The 23,142-nt window shown below is 52.7% G+C and overlaps 1 protein-coding gene and 1 pseudogene across 8 annotated transcripts; one reads left to right on the top strand and one right to left on the bottom strand.

The window, feature by feature from the left end:
* The first annotated feature begins 614 nt into the window (after nucleotides 1-614).
* Nucleotides 615-4,678, top strand: LOC132422361 (mitochondrial import receptor subunit TOM7 homolog; annotated as a pseudogene).
* A 1,613-nt stretch (nucleotides 4,679-6,291) lies between these two features.
* Nucleotides 6,292-21,555, bottom strand: RNF44 (ring finger protein 44). Of its 8 annotated transcripts, XM_060008338.1 has the most exons (12): nucleotides 21,404-21,495; nucleotides 20,501-20,674; nucleotides 10,167-10,318; nucleotides 9,769-9,958; nucleotides 9,423-9,590; nucleotides 8,842-9,015; nucleotides 8,574-8,735; nucleotides 8,367-8,491; nucleotides 7,963-8,050; nucleotides 7,753-7,874; nucleotides 7,517-7,616; nucleotides 6,292-7,313 (listed from the first exon to the last, which is right to left on the bottom strand). In XM_060008338.1, exons 3-12 carry the CDS (start codon nucleotides 10,271-10,273, stop codon nucleotides 7,251-7,253), a joined length of 1,299 nt encoding a protein of 432 aa, XP_059864321.1. In that variant the 5' UTR covers nucleotides 10,274-10,318; nucleotides 20,501-20,674; nucleotides 21,404-21,495; the 3' UTR covers nucleotides 6,292-7,250. The 8 variants fall into 8 exon arrangements, with proteins under 8 accessions (XP_059864321.1, XP_059864318.1, XP_059864319.1 ...); XM_060008335.1 differs by lacking the exon at nucleotides 20,501-20,674 and having other exon boundaries at nucleotides 21,404-21,486; XM_060008336.1 differs by lacking the exons at nucleotides 20,501-20,674; nucleotides 21,404-21,495 and adding an exon at nucleotides 15,649-16,216.
* Between the last annotated feature and the right edge of the window lie 1,587 nt (nucleotides 21,556-23,142).

The raw sequence follows: 23,142 nt of genomic DNA, 5'->3' as shown, positions 1-23,142 counted from the left end.
TTCATCACCCGTGTAAATTCATGTAACCTCACCATAATCAAGATATGGAACTGTTCCATCACCACAAAGATCTTGCTCCTGCTACCCCTCAGTAGTCACACACATCCCACCTTAGTCCCCCATCCTTAACCAACCCCTGGCAATCACTAATCTATTCTCCATCTCTCTAATGGTGTCATTTCAACAGTATCGTAAAAATGGAATTATATGTCACCTTTGTGATTGGCTTTTTTCACTCAGCATAATTCCCTTGAGATCCTCCAAGTTGTCACGAGTGTCAATAGTTCATTCCTGGTGACCTCCCTGGTGGTCCAGTGGTTAAGAATCCGCCTTCCAATGCAGGGGATGCGGGTTTGATCCCTGGTCAGGGAACTAAGATCCCACATGCTGCGGGGCAACTGAGCTGGCGCGCCCAGAACTAGAGAGAAGCCCGTGTGCTGCAAAAAAAGATCCCACATGCCCCAACTAAGACCCAACCACCCAAAAATAAATACATACATACATACATACATATTTTTTTTAAAAAAATCATTCATTCCTTTTCACTGCTAAGTGGTATTCCACCATCTGGATGGACTACAGTTTATCCATTTACTCATTGAAGGACAATTTGGGTTGTCCCAGTTTGGGGATATTAAGAATAAAAATGGCTATTGAACTTTTGTGTGTATATTTTTTGTGTAGACACGTTTTCATTTTTCTGGGATAAAACTCCCAGGAGTGCAGTTGGTGGGTCATATAGTAAGTGCATGTTCAGTTTTATAAGAAAATGCTGGGCCATTACCATGGTGAAGCTGGGCAAAGCGGCAGAGCAGGGGCTGCAGCAGCTCTTCAAGAGCGGCCAAGTTGCCACTTGCTGGGGGTTTTTATGCCTATCTTGGTTTACCCAGGATTTAAGAGGGGTGCAGATGCTGGGAATGGCCAAGCCAACCTATTTTGAGCTTACTTTGGGGATCAATGACTATTTGGTCATCTGGATTTGGAAGCAATCAATGGACAGGAACAACATGGAAGGTGTGCGCTCTGGCTGGGATGAGCTGGAACAGTGCTCACCAACCAATGGCACACGGCTCTTACTTCACAGATGCATCTCTACTGACTTATTTATGATACACTGCATCAAAATTAATATTTTAAACACAGTTTTAAAATATAAAAAAGAAACTGCCAAACTATATTCCAGAGTAGCTGTGCTATTTAACATTCCCACCAAAAATGTATGAGAAATCAAATTTCTCTGTATCCTTGTCAGAATTTGACATTGTCACTATTATTTTAGTTGTTTTAATAGGTGCAATAATCTTATTGTGGTTTAACTTGTGTATCCCTAATGGCTAATGGTGTTGAACGCAATAAATATCCTCTTTGCTAAAATGTATGTTGATGTCTTTTGCCCATGTTTTTTAATTGGATTGATTTTCACTGAGTTTTGTGAGTTGTTTATATATCTGACATGAGTCCTTTGTCAGATATGTGACTTGCAAATTAGGTTTTAATTTTTGATGAAGTTCAAGTTTCAGTTTTTTTCTTTTATGGACTTTTTCTTTTTTTAAACATCTTTATTGGAGTATAATTGCTTTACAATGGTGTGTTAGTTTCTGCTTTATAACGAAGTGAATCAGCTATACATATACATATATCCCCATTACCTCCTCCCTCTCGCGTCTCCCTCCCACCCGCCCTATCCCACCCCTCTAGGTGGTCACAAAGCACCGAGCTGATCTCCCTGTGCTATGCAGCTGCTTCCCACTAGCTATTTTACATTTGGTAGTATATATAAGTCCATGCCACTCTCTCACTTCGTCCCAGCTTACCCTTCCCCCTCCCCGTGTCCTCAAGTCCATTCTCTACGTCTGCGTCTTTATTCCTGTCCTGCCCCTAGGTTCTTCAGAACCATTTTGTTGGGGTTTTTTTAGATTCCATATATATGTGTTAGCATATGGTATTTGATTTTATCTTTCTGACTTAACTTCACTCTGTATGACAGACTATAGGTCCATCCACCTCACTACCAATAACTCAATTTCGTTTCTTTTTATGGCTGAGTAATATTCTATTGTATATATGTGCCACATCTTCTTTATCCATTCATCTGTCGATGGACACTTAGGTTCCTTCCATGTCCTGGCTATTGTAAATAGAGCTGCAATGAACATTGTGGTACATGACTCTGTTTTGAATTACGGTTTACTCAGGGTATATGCCCAGTGGTGGGATTGCTGGGTTGTATGGTAGTTCTATTTTTAGTTTTTTAAGGAACCTCCATACTGTTCTCCATAGTGGCTGTATCAATTTACATTCCCACCAACAGTGCAAGAGGGTTCCCTTTTCTCCACACCCGCTCCAGCATTTATTGTTTGTAGATTTTTTGATGACGGCCATTCTGACTGGTGTGAGGTAAATACCTCATTGTAGTTTTGATTTGCATTTCTCTAATGATCAGTGATGTTGAGCATTATGGAGTTTTTGGTATCATACTTAAGAATTCTTCACCTAGCCCTAGATCCCAGTGAAGATTTTCATTTGTTTTCTTCTAAACGTCTTCTAGTTTCATGTTTCACCTTTAAATTTATGATTTTTTTCTTTTTGTTTATGGCTTTCCAATTACTCCAGTATTATTTGCTGAAAAAAACTATTCTTCATTGAATGTTCCAAAATCAGTTGGTTGTACTTGTGTGGGCCTATTTCTGGGTTCTTTATTCTGTTCCGTTGATCTATTTGTCTATCCCTCTCCTGATAAACTGTCTTAATGCATCTCTTCAGTGAAATATTGCAATCAGGCAGTGATTCTTCTCACTTTATTCTTGTTTCTAAAAATTGTCTTAGCTACTCTGGTTTCTTTTGCCTTTTCATGTAAATTTTAAAATAAGCATGGCAATATGTCAAAAAAACCCCACAAAACTTTGCTGGATTTTAATAGGAATTGCATTAAACCTAGAGATTACTTTGGGAAGAAATGACAATTTACTATGCTGAGTCTTCCAATCCAAGAACATGACATGTTTCTCTGTGTAGGTCTTTGCCTTGTTTCATCAGTGTTTTGTAGTTTTCAACATACAAGTCTTATGTTTTGTTAGATTTACATGTTTCTTTTGTCTTTCAAGTGATTGTAAATAGTATCAGCAGGTTTTTACTTTCCATTTCCATGTGTTCATTGCTAGTATGTAGAAATAATACAATTAATTTTTGTATATTGATCTTATATCCTATGACCTGACGAACTCATTTAGTTCTAGTTATTTGTAGATTCCTTAGAATTTTCTACATAGATCTTCATCATATCATCTACAATAGAGTTAGTTTGATTTCTTCCATTTTAATCTGCATTCCTAATTTCATTTCCTTTTTCTTGCCTTGTTGTGCTGGCTAGGACTTCCAGTATGATGTTGAATAGAACTGGTGAAAGCAGATATCCTTGCCTGTCCTGATCTCAGGGCTGGTAAGCACCTAGTCTTTCACATCATTAAGGATGATGTTAGCTGTAGGTTTTTGTATAGATGATCTTGTCAAGTTTTATCATGAATGAATGTTGAATTTTGGCCAAAAAATTTTTTTTGCATCCATTGATACGATCTGTGATTTTCCTTTCCTACAGGCTTTTTGAAATACTGAAAAAAAGCTTAGCGACTTCCCCATCTGACAATTCGCTCAGACTGGGAACTCAGCTCCTACCGCTCATCTAGTGCACCATGCCTCAGTGTGTTCCAGAGAATGCAACTTGGCCTGGCATGTGGCCAAAGAAGCCCAATGTAGGAAATGCTGCCCAGAGTATGTATCCACTGCTAGAGATTTACAACACACATCAGCATAGCCAAGGCTCAGAAAAGCCCTGCGATATAGGCTGTTACTCTCAACATGGAATTTCCCAAACTTATCTTACCAGAGTCCTTTTTTGCACAAACTCCAGTATGTTCCACGAGACTTTATCTGAAACACACTTAGGGAGCCGCTCAACTGAGTCTGACCCTTAATTTGCCGATGATCCAAAGGTTGAAAGAGAAGTCCCCTGACCAAGGTCACAGATAGTGGCATCACAGGGACAACAGGTCTCCTGCCCCTGACCATGCTGCTTTGACATACTACCAAGTCAGCGGGCAGCCCTGCCATACCACACGCCACCATGGAGAAGAGGAACGTACCCACGTCACCAGTCTGGCCCCTTTAGTGGCTCTTGTGCCCTTCGTCCCCACTGAGCTTGAGGATCAGGGGCTCAAATCCTTATAGGTTCAGTGGGGTCCATGGGTGGGTGGGTATGTAATGCAGGCTGGGCCAGTCATGCTGTTCTAGCTCCCTAACGGTAGCACACGTTTCAGGGATGGGCGTGCAACCTGTTGGTCCAACAAGACTCCAGACCAGGAATTATTAGAATTACTGGGGGGGAAAAACAGTTTTTGCATGGAGATGATGCTAAATTAGAAGAAACTGAGCTAGAGGTACCAGGAAGCACCAGGCAGAACAAAGTTGTAAGATGAAGAGAAACCTGGTTCCTTAGGACATGCCTGAGCCCCATCTGGTCAAGGCTGAAGCAGAACCTCCCTCCAGAACTTAAATGACAGACTAGTTAAGTGCCGTTTCCCTCAAACCAGTTAGATGGAATCCTGTCGGTTGCCAACAGAATCCTAATTTGCCCGTGAAGCAGTGTGGCCCGGAGCAAGCTGTCACTGAACTGGCCCCGTAGATCCCTTTCCATCAGGAGGTATCATTTCCCCCAAGATTCCACAGCGAAGAACAATCTTTTCTGCCCCCCTCCTCCCTGTCCCCTACCCACTCTCAGACCGACATCCCCACGCGCGCTTCCCATCAAAAGGACGAGAACACAGGCGGCCAAAGGCAGCTTGGGCAGTACTCGATATACATCATACATTTATTATTAGTGAATATCCCTCTGAAATCAGCAACAATATTAAAAAAAATAATGATTGCACTACTTGGTCAAGCAGAACTAGCAAGTTTCATTTTAAAAAAAGTACAAATCTGTTAAAAATTTCAATCAGTATACACATATATAATACAACATACTAGTTATGTTAAATGCTACAAACCAATGTGAATCCAATGGAATGGAGAAAACCACACATTTAAGCTTTAAGAACCATTTTTTTCTCTATATATTAGCATTTTCTCAAATACATACATGGGAAAAATGAGGTAACTGTAAAATGTGCAAGGAACAGGGCCCCCCAAATTACATATATTTATATATATATATGTAATTATATATATATATATATATATATATATATATATATATATATATATATATATATATGTATATATATAAAAGACCTTTCTAACACAGAATACAGGCACTGGGCCCAGCCAGGGCTGGGGGACAGCACCCACTGTCATGCCTAGGCCAGAAGTTGGTAAATAAAAGAGTAAACAATGACAAGCCCCCACCACAGGAAATCATTGGTAACATGGCATCTATAGCAAGGTCGGCAAATCACAAACATCCTAAATAATTGTTTTATAAATCTTTTTTTTTAAACTTTTTTTTTTTTTTAAATGTTGTGTTTCCCCCCCAATAGCTGCTCGTTGGAATCACTGCTGCAGTCAACACACCATCCGTGAGCCTGTTTCCACCTGCCCCAGGAACCGTTAAGGGTTTCGAAAACCTTTTTTTTGGGGGGTGGGGAAGGGAGGGGGTCGGAGAGGGTAGTTCTCTGTGTAAAACAGGTGGGGTTTCAACACTGCTATAAATATAGAAATGTCACCTGGAGTTATATACAGTAAGACTCTGGGTTCTCCATGGGGTGGGGGCCAGGCTGATGGGGCCCCACGGCAGGCTGGGGGGAGGCGGTGGGCCAGGGCCGCTGCGGGAGAACGAGGGTGGTTGGAGCATCCCTGAGGCAGCAGGCGCCAGGGGCTGCCTGCTAGGATGTGCCGGCCCCACACGCGGTTCGTTCGGCGCAGCAACCCCAGCGGGGGGTGAGGAAGAAACGGAATGGGACCCGGGTGGGTGAGGGTAGGGAGCTCGGCCAGACCCTCCGGGGGCTCCTCCAGGTCTTGGAGGGCAGGGCTCAGGCTGGGAGGGGGCCCCTGGAGGCGGGGTCCACACCCTCCTTGGACCCTGTCCCCCTGGGACTTCCCTGGAGGAAACACGCCCAGGCAGGTGGGAGACAGGCCCTGGCTAGAGAGGGAGAAATGCCCTGAAAAGCGTACGGTCCCGGTAGGCTCTGGGGACGTGTGCAGTACAGTGCATGGCAGTTATCAGCTGAGCACAGACCCCCCCCACCCCCCCAACCCCACCCATGACCGCCAGCCGCCTGGCCCCGCCCCAGCCGCGCACATGCATGCAGACCAGGCGGCACCACCAGACCATTCCCTGCCCCTGGGCACTTGGTCCTGGTTGGTCCCTATACACCCCCCCGCCCATTAAACCAAAAGAAAAGAAATTGTTTAAAAAATCCACACCCTCAAATCCTACACGCGATTTTGGGCCAAATGAATAAACAAAAACTGCTGCTCCTCACGTTCATGCAAAACGACAGAGAGGGGAGATGGGGCATGGGTCTGGGCCCTGTCACCGCCAGGCAGGGGCAGCCACCAGCAACACAGGAAATCACTCTCCCTGGCCTGGTCCAGGCCCCCTCAGGATACATGCCGTCCCGGGTCAGGGCCTGCCTCCCACCTGCTCGGGAGGTTGGCTCTGATGCCCTCCAGCCTGGGCTTGGGGCAGGAATGTTGTACCCGAGGTGAGGGTCCTCTAGGGAGCCAGCCCCACCCCACAGCAACCTGGGTGGGGCTGGCTGCCTGAGTCTGTCTGGGGTCAAGGCAGGAGAACCCACTGGCCTCCTGCCACTGTCTGTCCACGCCTGTCAGTGCCACCTGAGCAGAGAGCACACCACTTCAGTGCAAGAGACCAGGCGACCGAGGACAGCACCCCCTTTGCCCATCCCGGGGCCAAGGATCTCCACCAGCCACACGAGGGTAATGAACCCCTGGCTCCCAGGGCCGGCAAGAAAAGGAGACAGACCCGAGGGCAAACAGGAGAGACTGAGTTAGGGACTCTCAGGCCGCTCCCTGGCGGGCGTCTTTTAGACTGGTGGGCAAACGGGGAGGGAGTCTTTGGAGCTTGGCAAATGCAAGGGCTTATTGCAGGGGCTTCTCTCGGGCTGACCCTGGCACCAGCTCTGGAGATGCAGGCAGGAACGGCAGGGCAGGCCTGGGCCACGCCCTCCTCGGCCTTCCGGGGCCCCCGGAGTTTCCAGAGCTTTGGGCAGGGTTCTCCTGGGTGGCTGTGGACTTCACTCAGCCTCCCTGGGCACCTCGGAAGCGTCAGCCCGACAAATGGGACACGTCCGGTTGGCCTGGGGGGAGCAGCCGCACATCAGGCTCCACTCTCACCGGACCCCCAACCCATCCGGGGCTGTCCTGCTGCCCGGTGGGGACCTGGCTCCCTGAGTGGAGCCGGAACTTCTGGATGCTGAAGAGGACACGAAGGGAAGCCCTCCAGGCCACCCTCCTCCCTCACTACACCAGGAACACCTGGGAGCGGGCGTGGCTACGTTACCTTCAACCACTTGTCGACACACTTGGTGTGGAACTCGTGGTTGCAGGGGAGGACCCGGAGCAGCTGCCGTGCCTCGAAGTCGCTGAAGCAGACGACACACCTGGGAGGAGGGCACAGAGCGTCACCCGCACACTGAAGGCGAGGGCAGGTTCGCGGCAGAGCACGAAGCGCTACCCTGGGAAGACCGCAACGCATCTGTGCTCACAGAGAGACAGGAGGGGGCGCAGGGCACTCACAGCGTCTGCTCTGACTGGTGGCTGTCAGGATGAAAGCGGTACGATGGAAGCTGCTCGATGTCCGCTTTGGTGAGGCCGCGAGGCTTGGCGTCTCCCAGCCGCTCTGCCAGGTTCAGGAGGGCCTGGACGTGTGCAGGAGGGGAGGGTCAGTGGCAGCCAGGGCTGGAAGTCCCCCATGCCCCCACCTCCCAGGACAGGGCTCCACGGGACCTCATAGTTCTCCATCTCCACGTCATCCACATCAAGATCCAGGCTGATGGTGGGCCCCATTGCTGTTGGTGACATTGGCAGCATCGAGCTAGGGGGAGATAGGTACGCGGGCCCGGGGTCAAGGTCAGTAGGCGTAAGGGGCGCAGAGCTGCTCCCGACTCCCGCCATGAAACAAAGCCCAGAACTCTGCACTGTTCACACCAGGGACCCCAGTGTCTGTCCCAAGATGTCGCAGTAGGGCAGGGAGCCCAGCTGGTGAGCGTGAGTGTGCATGTATGGTTTGGCGGGGATGCTAGGTGGCTCGAGAGGCCCCGGGACCCCACGGGGCTGTGTTTGGCTCTAACCACTAGAGGCCCCAGAAGAACAGGGCACCACAGCTCTGGGGCACATGTACAGGTACTTACAGGAAGTAGGGCAGGAAGCTGGGGTAATACGGTGGTGGTGGAGGCGGCGGGGGTGGTGGCGGGAGCGGCTGTTGTAGGCGGTATCTCTGGGTGCTCAGTCTCCGGGGCATCATGTGGGAATATGGCTGCAAGAGGGGGGCCAGGTGCACGTCAGCCATGGGCCTGTCTCCCGGTCACCCTAGATCCTGGGTGGGGAGTGGCACTTACCACACCAAAGGACAGCTCCTGGTGCAGGGTATCGTGGGGCAGGTAGTGCAGGGGCACGGATGGGGACAGAGTTGGGCCCGGGGCAGAGGTGGAGTAGGTGAAGCTCCCCAGGGGGTGCTGATCCCCCCGCAGGTCCACATCACTGTCGAGCCGCTGCAGGGGCTGGAAGAAGCAGGGGTGAGTCAGCAGAGTCAGTGACAAGGAAAGCCCCCACCTCCCTGCCCCACTTGCCATCCCCTCTAGCATCAGACCCATCGCTCAGACTCACCATACGTGGATGCTGGGTCTGCAGCGACACAAACTGCCCAAGAGGCGCCATATGAGCGGGCTGGGGGTGTGGGGCTGGCGGTGGAGGGTGCAGGATATAGTGGTCACTGGAGATAAGGTGGGGGTAGGCCTGATAGGGCACAGGGAGCTGCTGCATGGTACATGCCTGGATCAGCTGCTGAGAAAGGGGGCAGAGGCTGGAGAATGTTCTTCTGGGCTCTGGGCTGGGTCTGCTTGTGGCTGGGCCAGGGGCCATTCCACCCAGCGAGCGGTCCCAATCAAAGGCCTCTGGACCACCCATCCCTGGCCTAGGCCTCCCAGGCAGGACGTCTTGCTCTTAAGACCCACAGTTACCACTCCAAACCATAAAGCAGGCACTGGGAGCAGGGAGGTCCCTGAACTCTGAAGTGCCCTCCCACTGGACGTGAACACACATATGCCGTTCTGGACAGGGCTGTGGCCTGGAGCCGAGCAGACACTGACAGCCTGGATGGGCGCTGTAAGCTCAGCTCAGTTCCGACACTGGCCTGTGCCTGGGGCCTTCAGCTGGGGGCAGGGCAGGAGGCCCAGGCGCTCACTCACCGGGGGCGGGAGGCAGCAGAGGGGATAGTGCTGCCCGCTGAACATCACGGAGCATGCTGGGAGCTGCTGGGTGCTGCAGCCAGGGATGTGTTGGCCTGTAGGCAAGGGGAAGCCTTGGGTCGTCACTGTGGTGACTGTGTAGGACAGAGGGACAGGTCCCTGGTGCACCTGCAGGAGGAGAGACCCAGGAACTGTAGGGAGGCCACTCTGCTGCCCCCAGGTGAGAAGCAAAGTCCTGCCGGGCCAGCTCTGGTGAAGGTGAAGTCAGGGCTTGCTCCCTCTGCTCCTCAGACCGGCTCGCCAGAGGCCAGGGGCAGCGGGGCGTGGGCATGGGGGTTCCGCTTACCTGCTCGTGGAGATCAACCATGAACGGGCTCTGCTGGGAGGCTGGGTGCAGCATTCGGGGGCTCCCGCCGGCAGGAGCCGAGGCTCGGCGCTCCTCTACGGGGAGGTATGCTGGTCGGGTCGGCGGCTGCTGGGAGGGTAAGCGCTCATCCTGGGTAGGTGGGCTGGCCAGGGGGCCCTCACGGCCAGGGCTGCACCACAGAGAGGAAGCCCCAGTAGCACTGACGGGGGCCGCTCATTCACAGAGCATGGAGAGAAGCCAAGGTCACTACCCACTGGGGAAGGAAGACAGCTCAGGGCCCTGTGCCCTACCACCCCTGGCCCCTGTGCCCCAGCCCAGGCTGAAAGCTCCAGTACCAGGGGCTCCGGGCTCCACAGGACTGGGAGGTTCCCTCCTACCTTCCCCAGAGCTGGCCTGGGCTGCTGCTGGGTCCTGCAGAGAATCGCCGCTGACCCACAGGGGCAGAGGGCGGCCACCTAGTCACTGCCAGAGCCCATGGCTGCATCAGGGGAGGCAGAGGGGTGGAGGGGCTGGGCCAGGGCTCACAACCCTAGGAAGCAAACCGACAAAGGAACTAAGGTACAGAGAAGTCCAGTCCCTTGCTCCATTAGGGGTCGGGGAGACAGAATCAAACCTCTGCAGCCTGGTTCCAGAGGCCACTGATGCCCACCACACCCTGGGCTCCCCAGGCAGCGCTGCGCTCTGGCACTAGGGTTCAGGCTTGGCCTGCAGGGAGTCCAGGCCTTAGTTTCCTGCGCTGTGAAATGAGATCAGGGTCCGCCTCAGGGTAAGTTCAGAGGGCTGGCCGGCATGCTTCCAGGCCAGGGGGCTCTGGTAAGGCCCCCTCAGGGTGGGGTCTCCAGGAAAACCTGTCCTGGCGTGGGGATCTACAACTCTGACCTCTAGGTAACTGGGGCTCCTGAGGGGACTCCAGCTTCCTCCCTTCTGTCTGGTTGGCTCAAGATGGATTGCAAACAGGCCTGGGGCCTAGTTCTTCCACTAGTAACAGGTGAGAGGTTCTGACTTGGTTCTTGCCCTCGGGGTTCCCAGTCCAAGCCAAGTCAGTACAGTCATTCCTCAGTATCCACGAAGGATTGGTTCTAGGACCCCCACGATACCAAAATCCGAGGATGCTTAAGTCCCTTATATAAAATGGTATAATATTTGCATATAATCTACACACATCCTCCCATGGACTTTAAATCATTTCTACATTACTTATGATACCTAATACAATGTAAATGCTATGTAAATATGATGTAAATGCTATGTAAGTGACAAATTCAAGTTTTGTTTTTTGCAACTTTATGGAATTTTTTTCCCTAAGTATTTTAAATCTGCAATTGGTTACATCCATGGATGTGGAACCCATAGATAGAGAGGGCTGACTGTATACTTTCTTTTCATAATCTGTTCCCACAGTGCCTACCCAAATGGGACTTCACCTACTCTTCAAGTAAGGTACTGTTAGCCTCATTTTGCAGAAGAGAAAACTGAGGCTCAGAGACGAAAGGACTTGCCCAAGGCCTCACAATAAGTGTCAAAGCTGGGAGGTGGGCTGACTACCAGCCTCTTGCTGCACACTGATGCTGATGGGAAGGGGTCCAGCCCAAGGGTTCTGGCAGGACGTGATGAAGGAAGTCAACCTCTGGTGAACTGGTGGGTCTGGCGTGCAGCCAGGCCCTTTGTGTGTGGGGGGAGTGCATGCAAACCAGACCCAACACAGCCCCCAAGTCGGAGGTGGGGCTTGCTGAGAAAAGAGGAAGCAAGAACCTAAACCTAAGGGAGGAAGTTGAGTGAGAATGGGGCGGGGCAGGAGCTAGGGTCCAGGTGGGGAAAGTTGGGGGGACCACTCATTAACTCCAGAGGTTGGAATGAGGCCCTGGCAGGGAAAACTCTGGAAACTGTCAGACCCTGCAATGCTGAAGGGCGCATCCAACAGGACCAGCCTTTGGCTGTTCCTGCCACAGGGAACCCTGCCTCCATCTAACAAAACTCCTATGCTTCCTTCATACCCAGCTTTAAGTGTCACCTCCCTGCTAACACAGCTAGGGAACCGGTGTACTGTCCCCTCAACACCTTGTTCCTTTCCTCTGTGCTGGGCTTTACGTGCATGGGCCCTGACTTTCAAAATGAGCCTGAAAGGGAGGCTCTTCACCTGATAAGACAGCACAGGGCCAAGGCCACAGCCACAGTAGAGCTGAAATTCACATTTCTCCCACCCAACCTGGGCTCCAGCACTTGGCAGAGGGGTGGGCAGGGCCCAGTGACCAGCTTGTGTCCAGCACAGGGCAGGCCCGATGTGGTAAATGCTCACTGGAGAGCCAATTACATAGGTCTAAGGCCATGTCTGGCAGCAGTGAAGTTAGTGCCAATGATTAAAAACTGGGACATAAAAAAATCTGTCCTTTCAGTGTGTTGTGTGTGTGGCGGGGGGAAGGAAGCAGAAAATCTGGTCCCACTGGGCCCTCATTTCTGCTTGACCCACCTCACTCTGGGCATGAGTTTTCTCTCCAGGCCACCCCAGGCCCATTCCTTGCCTGCCCACCACAGGTGACTGGGGTCGTGAGCCCCCAGCGTGGGCCAAGTACATATCCTTACACTCATGTGTACACACACAGCCTCCTTGATTCCTGCTGATAATCCAGCCGAGCAAACAAAGGCCAAGAGAGACTCAGAGGAAACCCCTAAATAACTTAACAACAGACTCCTGACCCACCCCAGATTTTTGGATCAGAATCTTTGGAGGGTTGGGGAACAAGGGCACCTAGATTTCTACTAAATTCCCCAGCAGTTTCTACAGCAGAGGCAGGTGCTTGAGAACCTCTGTTCTAACTGACCTCTGAGATCCTGGGAGCCCACAGTCCTGCCTATGAGGAGTATACAATACTTCCCATGTGCCATCCTGATAAGTCCTCATAGCAACCTTCAGAAGTAGGCATGCTGAGGCTCAGAGAAGTGAGGTCCAAGGCCAGTCAGTTGGAGCTGTGAGTGCACTGGGACATGGCAGTGGCCTCAACTGCTCCTCTTGTGCCAGGCTGTCTTGAAGTCCGGGCAGTGTCAAGGCTCAGGGGTGCAGAATCACAGAGGCCTAGGCCCATGGGAATCTGCTCTGGCCAGCCTCTTCAAGGACACCCACACCTCAGGAAAGGAAGTGGCAAGGAGCCGAGAAACCCAACCACCAGACAGAAGGCCTCTAGCTGTGACTGACGGTGACAAAGATGACAGTGTTGACCCTTGCATTCTTACACACAATACCCTGACTTCTGGCCAGAGTCTTGGCTGAGGATTGGGCACATCGCCTCCCCTCTCTGAGCCTCAGTTTATTCATCTGTAAAATGGGAATAGCCCAATAATCACCTCCCAAGACTGCTTAAAGGCTGCTGCAGTGATTTGTAAAGTTTAGGTGTGACCGATCACTATCAGAAAATACAACAGGCTGACCTTCACTCCCACCCCCCAAGCAGCTTAAAGATGCTATTTTAAGCTCTGCAGGAGGCAGCTGGGAAACATGCCTCCCTCAGGGAATATCCTCTCCCAGCTGGCAAGGGAGGGGACCCTGGTTCTTGACTGGAGACAGAGATGTCCCATGGGAAACTCACCCACTTCACAGTTGAGGAAACTGAGACCAGGAGAAAGAAAGTAACTTGCTGCAGACCACAAAGCCAAAGAAGGACAGAATTAGTCCTGGCTGGCCCGCTAGGCCCAGATTTCCTCAACCCCTGACTCTCATTACCATCAGTAACCTCAAGAATTACCTAATGCCAATTCTCTACTGCAGGCCCTAAAGAAGATCAGGGGAGCTTTCTCTTTCAGGCATCCTGACTAGACCTATTGTGGAAAGAAGCAAGTAAGGCCCAGAGCTGGAGCAGCAACTTGCTCAAGGTCAAACAACAAGGCCACCACCTAACTGCTCTGCCTTTCACCACACCTCTTCTGTGCTGGGCTCTCAGTGAGGTCTCCGTAAAAGGGTCTTGAGGGTCCCTAAATCCAATCTCGCCCAGAAGCAGGGACTGCACCTTGCATCCACCCCCTCGCCCAGGAGGCAGCCAACTCCCTAGTTCCTATCCCCATCCTGGTCTAGGGAGATCCTGACATATCATTTGGGCCTGGGGGCTGTTTGCAGGTACAGGGACTGTTTTGCAGATAAGCTAAGTCAGGCCCTGAGAACAGGAGCAGACTCAGGCAGGCTGAGGAGCCCCCCTCCCACCCCTCAAAAAAGAGGCGGGTTGGGCCCAGCACTGACTGGTGGGCAAGCAGAGCTCCCTAACTGTAGTGCCTGGAGGCAGCTGAGAGCAGGACCACCAGGCTGCGAGTTAAGAGTTGTTGGCCAGCCCAGACTCCCTGGGTGACCTTGGTCAAGGAAATCTTCCCTTCTGTGCGCCTCAGTTGCCACAACTGTAAAATGGGAGTGGAAATCTCTCCTTCCCAGAGCTCCCAAATAAAGCCACAAGAGGCAAGACGCAAAAAACCAGGTGGTCACATTACTGGGGGAGGAAACCAGTGTCCCTGAGGAGCAAGCCCCTCCTCAATGTGGGCCAGGAGCAGGTTGCGGGATTCGGGGAGCTTCCTCAGCCATCCCTCCCTGCGACTGGGGACGTGGGTGGGGAGGACGTGGTACAGATACTCGCCCAGAGAGGGGCTTCCCTCATCCCCCTCTCACTCCTTTGTGCCGGGCTCGGGGGGACATCGGGGGCTGGAGGCCATACGGCGGCGTCGGGGCCAGAGCGCTGTGACTTTAAGAGCCGAGGATCCCGTACCATGTGCTCGGCGTGAGACAAAAGCAACAACAAAGGAAGTGGCGGCGGCAGGGGGAGGGGGCGGCTCCTTCCTCTCCAACCGCAGCGCTCTGCCTCTGAAGAAGGGAGACTCGGCCTGGCCTTGGGGGGCGCTGGGGGTGGGGAGGGGTCCCGGATTCTAGAGGCCTCGCCATCTCCCCTCCGGACTGCCCGTAATTAACTCCTGCAGAGCCAGCTAGATCACAGCCCTCAGTCCCAGGGGAAGGTGGGGGCAGGAATTCCAAGGATGCGGAAATCGGGAGCTGGGGGCTCTGGCCCCGACTCACCTTCGGCCGCCTGGCCACACGTTGACTCCTTTGTTCCCGATCTAGGACGGCCAAGCTGGGCAAGAGGCGGGGGTGGGGGGGTGGGAGTGTGCTGCCTGGACCCTTTAAGAGCCCCCGCCCTGAGGAACAATGTGCTCCCTTCCCCACCCCCCCGGTCCGGGGGCAGTCCGGCTCCTTCCGGGGCCCTCTTTCTTTGTTGTCCGTCCGCCGGGCGTCTGCCTCGCGAGGCCCACGCGCGGTCAGTCTCTCGGCCCAGGCCCTCTGGGAGCGGGAGGCGGCGCAGGACGCGGCCGGGTTTGCGCAGCTGCCGGCGACTGGCCCTTTAAGAACTGTCCGCGGCGGCAGCGGAATGTAACAAACCCCACATTTGATTCACAACATTCGAAGCGGCGGGGTCGCGCGCCGGGCGGGAGGGGGGCTCGCGGGGGCGCGCCGGGAGGTTCCGGCAAACAGTAGCCGACTGCTCCCCGCGAGGGCCCCGCCCCTTGCTAAGAGTTCCGCCCCTCGGGGGCGCCAAGAGCCAATCATTCGCCGAGACTCGGCACGTGATTAGTGGGCCGCCATCTTGGAAGGCAGTTTTTTTTTTTTAAAACCTCCTCTCGCCCCCACCTCCTCACTTAAAGTGCCCGCAGCCATCACAGGAAAGGGGCGGGGCCACATGGTCTGACCTAAAGAGGGGAGACCGCGCGGTAAGCAAGACAAATTGGCTGTAACTCTAACTTGCTATGCAAACTCACAAATCACTCATGCTTCTGAGGCTCAGTTTCCCCGCCACATAAGTGGGTCCCGCCGGGAGAGCCGCAGCCCGGACTTACTGTGTCATGGTCCCCTCCTTGGGACGGCGCCTGGGACGCAAGTGCAATGGACCTGACCTTCGACAGGGCAGCAGCGGCTCTTAAGCCAGTCCGAGTGGTTAGGAAGGCTCTAACAGCCCTGGGCCGGCAACCTCCCCGGAGATGACGTCAGCCCCGAAAGCTACTGCGCCGCGATGACATCATGGCCTGGCCTCCTCGCATCTCCTTGTTTATACTGCGCGGTGGCTTTAAAAAGTTGGGAGGGGCTGGATTGCCCAACGAACCAATAATGGGCAACCCATGCAAATAAGCTAACGCTTGTCGGGAAGGATTGGCCCGGCTCGCGTTGACGTCACAGAGACATTTAAACACCCCGCCCCCAGCGTGGCCCGGGAAAAGGGCGGGGAACAGTTTGAAGCTGGAGCAGCAGTTGTCCCGCGCTCTAATTGCTCTAGGCGAGGCCTCGGAGAGCTCCCTGCTTAGGGGGATTGGGGAACTAAACCCAATGAAGTCTTTAGTTTTCTACTGTACTCCTCCGAGCAATTATGAGACGTATTACTACAACCTGCCCATTTTACAGATGGGTAGAGAGAATCAAGAGGGGTGTCATTCACCCCAGGTTACAAAGCGAGGAAGAGTGGCCGAGCAGATACTTGAACCCAAGCCAAAGCCCAGCGTCGTTCCCCTTTGCCTCGACGCCTCCCCAGGCAGACGTTATACAAAGTGGGGTATTATCTCTACATCGATAGAAAAAAAAAAAAGCTGGGAGCTGGGAACAGGTCAAATAAATTATGCATATAATCAATAACTGGACTCCTCTGTATGCAGCTGCACTGACATAGGGTTACCTCCAGCACAGCCCTAAACAAGATACCAGCAAAAAATGTTAAAACATTTGTTAAGCCTGTGTGGTGGGGTTGCTGGGTGTGTGTGTGTGATTTTCTATGCTTCTTTGGTATATTTCATAATCCCAAATTTAAAAACTGAAAGAAAGATACTGAACAGAGTATAACAGTATCAATGTTTTTAAAAATTGGATATATACAGTATCTGTATATAGAATATTCCTGGAAGGATATACAGGAGACTGATTAATAACTGTCCTCAGGGAGAACTGGAGGAGAGCACTGGGTCAGGATAGACTTTTTATTGTATACGCTTTTGTACATTTGCTCCTTAAAAACAAAACAAAACAAGAAAAACTCTATACAGTATAACCTACTGAAAATTCTAAAGAAAATTACTGTGAAAGAGTATGTTTTAAATATTTTAAGCCATAAAAAACTTGTGTTCCTTTAGAGTCAGAAATCCCCCTTTGGAAAGGGTATCCAGTGGAAACAATCCAGAAGGAAGCTGGGGAACAGACATGCTTATCCAAGTGTTGTTTAGACCAGCAACAATCTGACACCACAATGTGGATGGCAGCCAGCAACACGATGACTGAAAATGGTACCCACTCGCTGTTTGCATATCTCTAAGGACAGAAGATCAAGTTCATGATGCAGTGCTACAGACGTTACCTGGAATGCCAAACTCTATCCATCATAGTTAAACTACGTGTGCATGAGAATAAATGGGGTTGCGTTTCTCTAACCATCTCCTTATCAGCAACTCTCCCTTCTCCTAAATCCCTTCCAACCTTTTATTTTTCTCACTCTGTAAAAGCAATCAGAAAATCCTTCCCACATTCAAAGTGCCTACATTGTTAAGACCACCCCCCTGCTTGCCTGTGTAGGGATAGAACCTGCAATGGCTCCCTAATGCCTGGCTTTCAGGGCTCTGTTTAACAAGACAAGCTTCCCTTACCAAACTTTTTTTTTTTTTTTTTTTTGCGGTACGCGGGCCTCTCACTGCTGTGGCCTCTCCCATTGCGGAGCACAGGCTCTGGACGCGCAAGCTCAGCAGCCATGGCTCATGGGCCCAGCCGCTCCGCGGCATGTGGGATCTTCCTGGACCGGGGCACGAACCCACGTCCCCTGCATCGGCAGGCAGACTCTCAACCACTGCGCCACCAGGGAAGCCCCCCTTACCAAACTTTTCAGGCTCACCTCTCCCCAGCCTCTCTCCCATGACCATGGCAGTGCTCCCTCTGGCCTTCCCTGCCTGAGATGCTCTCTCTTCCTTTCTACGAATCCATTCCTCTTCTCTGTCCCTTGAGGCTCTGCTCCCATCTCACCTCTTATAGGAAGCTGTGAAGTCTCTAGCTTGTACTGAACTCCTCTGTCTCTGAACTCAGGCCTAGACGCACCCTGACCTTCACTTCATGCCATTTAATTTGCACACAACCCTGTCGTGATTGCTTCGTGTCTCACTCAGTAATCTCCTCCTGGGCTTCCCTGGTGGCACGGTGGTTAAGAATCCGCCTGCCAAAGCAGGGGACACGGGTTCAATCTCTGGTCCGGGAAGATCCCACATGCCGTGGAGCAACGAAGCCCGTGCACCACAACTACTGAGCCTGTGCTCTACAGCCCATGCGCCACAACTACTGAGCCCGCGTGCCGCAACTAGCAAAGCCGGCGCGCCTAGAGCCTGTGCTCTGCGACAAGAGAAGCCACTGCAACAAGAAGCCCGCGCACCGCAACTAAAAGTAGCCCCTGCTCGCCACAACTAGAGAAAGCCCGTGCGGAGCAGCGAAGACCCAACACAGCCAAAAATAAATAAATAAATAAAGAATCTCCTCCTGGCGGAAGAGGATACAGCATTTTTAACTGCACTGACATTCAGCCTTCACTGAGAGGCAGACACCACAGGGTAACCAGTCTCATTTTATGGTTGAGGATCTGAGGCTCAAGGAGGTGAAGTGACTTGCCCGAGGCCACAATGTGAAAATCCTTTACCACTCCCTACCCTCAGAAAGCGACTCCAGTAACTACTCCACAATCCAGTTACTCCTTTGAAGCCACCAAGCCTCTGACTGTGCCATTCTCTCAGTCTAAAATGTCCTCAACACCCCTACTCACCTCTGGCCAAACCCTGCTCAACCTTCGGGGCTCAGCTCAAAGGCTGCCTCCTCGGAGCCTCTCCTGACCATCTGCTGGCTTCTTCAATATACGGCATGACTATTATCACACCACATCAGGATGGCAGAAGGTATCTCCATGGGACTGCTCTCCCTACCCGCAGCAGGGCCTGGCTCACACTTCCTTGGATGCCCAAGGAAGGGACTCTGTATTGCCCTTCCTTGCCCCTGATGCTTCAGGGCCAGGAAATCCTTGCCCTGTGTTCTCTCATGCATGACCCTCTAGTTTACGCCCCTGGGAGGCCCTCAGTAAATTCCCACAGACCTCTGGGTTCCCCCCAGGACCGGAGGCCAATAACACATCTCCCTCTGAAAAACCTTGCTGGGTGCATGCAGAATCACTCTGGAGCAAGAGGGAGAGAGGCTCAATTTTACCAGATTTCTCAGAGAAGCCAGAAGTCTGGACTTTCCTCTCAGGTTCACTGACAAGTCTTATGCTTTGGAACCCCAACGTGGGCCCAACGGCCTGCATACCTACTCTGTGCCCCATTCTTATCACCCCACCCCCACTCCCTTGAAGGCAGGTTCTGTTACTTTCACCTTACACAGATGAGGAAAGTGGCTAAGGAAATGACTCCCCTTGCCACAGATCCCAGAAGTGTAGCCCAGGTGGGGGTGGCTCACTCTTGCCCAGGCATCTGCCTCGAAGCTCTGTGGAGAAATCAGGGTTCTAGAGTCTTCTGCATGATCTGGGCAAGTCCTACCCTGATCATCTCATTGGTCCTTCCAATGACCTAAGAGCTAGGTACCAGTGTTTGCTCCAAGAAGCTTGGGCAAGAGAGGATATGATTCACCCACCGTCACACAGCCATCAAGGGGCAAACCTGGGATCACATTTTAAACGAAGATTAAGTTTGGTGCATGCAATGCAAATGCCAACACAGGGTCCCCAAGTGTTGCTCAATAATCAAAAGCACAGATGTCCTGGGGCAAGAGACTCTCCAGGTCCCAGAGTGGAAGAGTAGCAGAGAGGGATTTGAATCCTGGTCCCTCGAGTGCAAAGTACTGGATGCTACAATCCAGCTTCCACTCCCAGGCCTCCTCTGCAGGAGATGGGAGGGATTCTGTGCAGGCAGGAAGAAGGTGGGGTCATCGGTTCCTTCTGGAGCCCTCCCCTGCTCCATCTGCCTACCTAAGACCTGGACAGCTGGCTGCCTCCTTCCCTCCATCAGGATCAGAAAGTACTCCACTCCTTTTTTCTAAGACCCCTCAAACTCTCCTCCAGATGCAGGGCCTTCCCAAGTGGAGCTGGCAGAACATAGAGATTGAGGGACCATCCAGGGACACACAACACAGCCTGGTAAAGCCAGCTCAGGACACAGACCTCCCAGCTACCCCAGGGCATCAGACTTGAGCCTCACGCTCCAGGCTGGGGGTTGACAGGCCCCCTGCCAAGTCCTCTCTGCTCAGGGCAGGCCTGAACACACCTGAGCCCCAAGCTTTGTCTCCCCTAAAAAGCAGAGGCTGTTTGTGCATATGGGGGAGGGCAGAGTGTCTGTAAAGGTGTTCCCAGGTCTGGGTCCAGGGCTGCAGCACTCTGGCTCCAGCTTTGAGACTTGGTCACTTATGTGGTCTCACTCTTCTTCAGTCTCATCTGTAAAACCAGGATGATGACAACACTAATGACAGATGACATTTACTGAGCACTTAGTGTGTGTAGCACTGCTGTTCATCTCCTATAGGCTACTGAGGGGGCAGGCATACACTGATGGTTAAATACAGAGCCTCTGAAACCAGCCCACCGAGGCTTGGACCCTGGCTCTGCCTTTTATCAGCTTGGTGACCTTGAGGAAGTCACCACCTCTATGAGGCTCACAGTTTGTCCAGGTGTAAAATGGGGGCGATTATACCTACCTCAATGAGTAAATAGTGGCTCTCACTTGTGTGTGAATCTTCGGCGGTACCTGCCTGGCTTTCTGGGTCTGGGTCTGCGCTTGAATGTGTGAGCTTTGAGGGTAGGGCGTTGGGAGGGGCTCCCCTTTCTGACTACCTCCCCGCTGTAGCTCTCACCACTGGAACCCGCAGGGTCTGCAGAGGAAGGAGCAGGTACCATCACCACATCATCCGGTGATGAAAATTGGGGGCTGTAAGAGTGGGGGTGCCTGGCAGACCCAGGGAGAGATGAGTCCAGCCGAATTCCCCATTTTCCCTCTATCCAAGGCCAGTTTCCTACACCCACATCTCCTTCCCACCCCGACACCATCTCGACTCGGGCTTAATAGCCCTCAGGCAACAGAAGGTGTGTGACCTTGGACAAGACACAGACCCTCTGGAGTCCCCGCCTTCCTACGCCCTCAAAGCAGTAACCAAGCCGCTGGCGCGCGGCGGCTGTTCCCCGGACCCGCAGCCGCCCCAGGGCAGGGCTCGGGTCGCTCTGGATCCCCAGCGGCTGGGACAAGGAGCGTTGGTAAAGTGGGGCAGTCGTGACGAGGCCAAAGGACTGCAGCTCTGTCCCGGACGCCTGGGGCCCAGCCGAAGCCGACACTCGCCAGGGGTTGCGATCGGGGCATGAGTGGGGCGCAGGGCACGCTGGGACTCGTAGTTCCCAGGGCCTCCCGTACTGGGGCTCTTAGACCTACCGGGCGGAGCAGCTCTGGCTCCGGGTCCCGGGACAGCGAGCTCCGGCCCTGCGGGCGCAGGCAGCGGCCTCGCTGGATGTCCCTGTGCTACACTGCCAGCCCGCGGCCGCCCCCTATCGCTCCGTCTCTCTGGCCCCGCGCCTGGGGCACAAGGCGCAGGGTCCAGGCCGGGCGTTACCTGGGGCCGCGGCGGGGCTCCACCCCCACCGGGAGGCCGGCGCGTCGCTCCCGCTGCAGCCGGGGGTCCCGGTCCAGCTGCGGCTCGCGCCGCCTGCCGCGGCCCCCCCTCTGGCCCCAGGCAGTGGAACCGTCCACGAACCTCTTCGCCCGGGCGCGCGCACGCGCGCGCGGGGTCCACGCCGGCTACGCAGCTTCACCCTCCCTCCCGCGGGTGTATGGAAGTACCTGGACTGCACCAAGCGCGCGGGAGCGGAGGGTGGGAGGAGGAGGGGCGTGTTTCGGCCACGCCCACTCAGTGTCCAGCGGCAAAGGGCGCGCAAGGGCAAAGAGTCCGGGGCCTGGCCTTCCAGCCGCCCCCTTACTACTGTGTGCCCTTGGCGAGTGACTAAATAGGAAAGATATTACGACTCCGTGGTCGTTCAAGGAACCTTCCCTTAGCGGACAGTTTGTTCCCCTCCCTCAGCCTCGGAATTGTGTGTGTGTGTGTGTGTGTCAAGGATCAATATACAAAGATTAAGGACTATGGGGTCAGCAGTTCTTGGTTCCTCCCTTTGTGTCGTTCTCTGAGCTTCAGTTTCTTCGTCTGTGAAATGTGAGCGATGATAACCGCCTTTAGGCGGTAGGGAGACTAGTGATAAGAGAATGCGTATGCCCATGGCTAGAACTAGCCTGGACCGGAGCATGGCTGATACCTGCTCAGGCCGGGCATCCCCAGTCCCAGAGGGGATCCCCGCCGCCTGCATCCTTGGGTATAATTAGCCGGCAAGGACTACAACTTCCAGCGCGCCCCGCTCCGGCTGGGTCTTTCCGGGAGTTGTAGTCCCCGAAGTCCTCACCTCTCAGAGGCTGCCCTCAGGAGGCCCCCTTTTCTCAGCCCAGGACTTGGCACCTCTGCAGAGGACTGTTTTAGACCCGCTACCTCGAGGCCGATTTATTTATTTATTTATTTATTTTTATTTTTATTTTTTTTTGCGGTGCGTGGGCCTCTCACTGTTGTGGCCTCTCCCGTTGTGGAGCACAGGCTCTGGACACACAGGCTCAGCAGCCATGGCTCACGGGTCCAGCCGCTCTGCGGCATGTGGGATCTTCCTGGACCAGGACATGAACCCGTGTCCCCTGCAGCGGCAGGCAGACTCTCAACCACTGTGCCACCAGGGAAGCCCCGATTTATTTTTTAAAGCTTGCATTTGTTGAGCTCTTCCCACGTGCCAAACAATATTCTAAGTGATTAAAATGAATTAACTTAGTTGGTCCATAAAATCCAGCAATCCAGTGAGGGAATATTATTATTGTCCCTGTTTTATAGATTTGAAACCGAGACATAGCCAGCTAAGGGATTTTGCTAGGAAGCAACAGGGCTCAGGATTTCTGCTCAGGCGGGACATTCAGAGCCTGTTTTCTACCCCACTCTGGTTCATCCTTTAAACAAACAAGTTTATTTGTTTTTTGGGTTTTTTTTGTTTGTGTTTGTGTTTTTTTCTTTTTAAATCAGAACTACATTAAAGCCTAAATTAGGGTATACTTTGTAACTCTACAGTAAAATAAACAAATCTTACGTGTATAGCTTAGTGCATTCTTCATAAATGTATACCTCTGTATAACTAAAGTCCAATCAAGATCTAGAAAATTTCCATCACTCCAGAAAGTTTCCTCTCACCCCCTTCGAGTCAATTTACTCTGGTCATAACTATCGATCTGTTTCCTATCACTATAGATTTGTTTTTCATGTTTAGAACT

The sequence above is a fragment of the Delphinus delphis genome, chromosome 3 (genome assembly GCF_949987515.2).
Source record: "Delphinus delphis chromosome 3, mDelDel1.2, whole genome shotgun sequence".
NCBI lineage: Eukaryota > Metazoa > Chordata > Mammalia > Artiodactyla > Delphinidae > Delphinus > Delphinus delphis.
This window is presented reverse-complemented; position numbering and strand designations above follow the sequence as displayed.

Coding starts and splice junctions, on each gene's coding strand:
- RNF44 (XM_060008338.1), bottom strand. CDS start 10,273: ATGCAGCCATGGGCTCTGGCAGTGACTAGGTGGCCGCCCTCTGCCCCT. Junction 9,016..9,422: donor TCTGCTGCCTCCCGCCCCCG/GTGAGTGAGCGC, acceptor CTTTCTCAGCAG/CTGATCCAGGCATGTACCAT. Junction 7,314..7,516: donor GTGTCGACAAGTGGTTGAAG/GTAACGTAGCCA, acceptor TGCTCCCCCCAG/GCCAACCGGACGTGTCCCAT.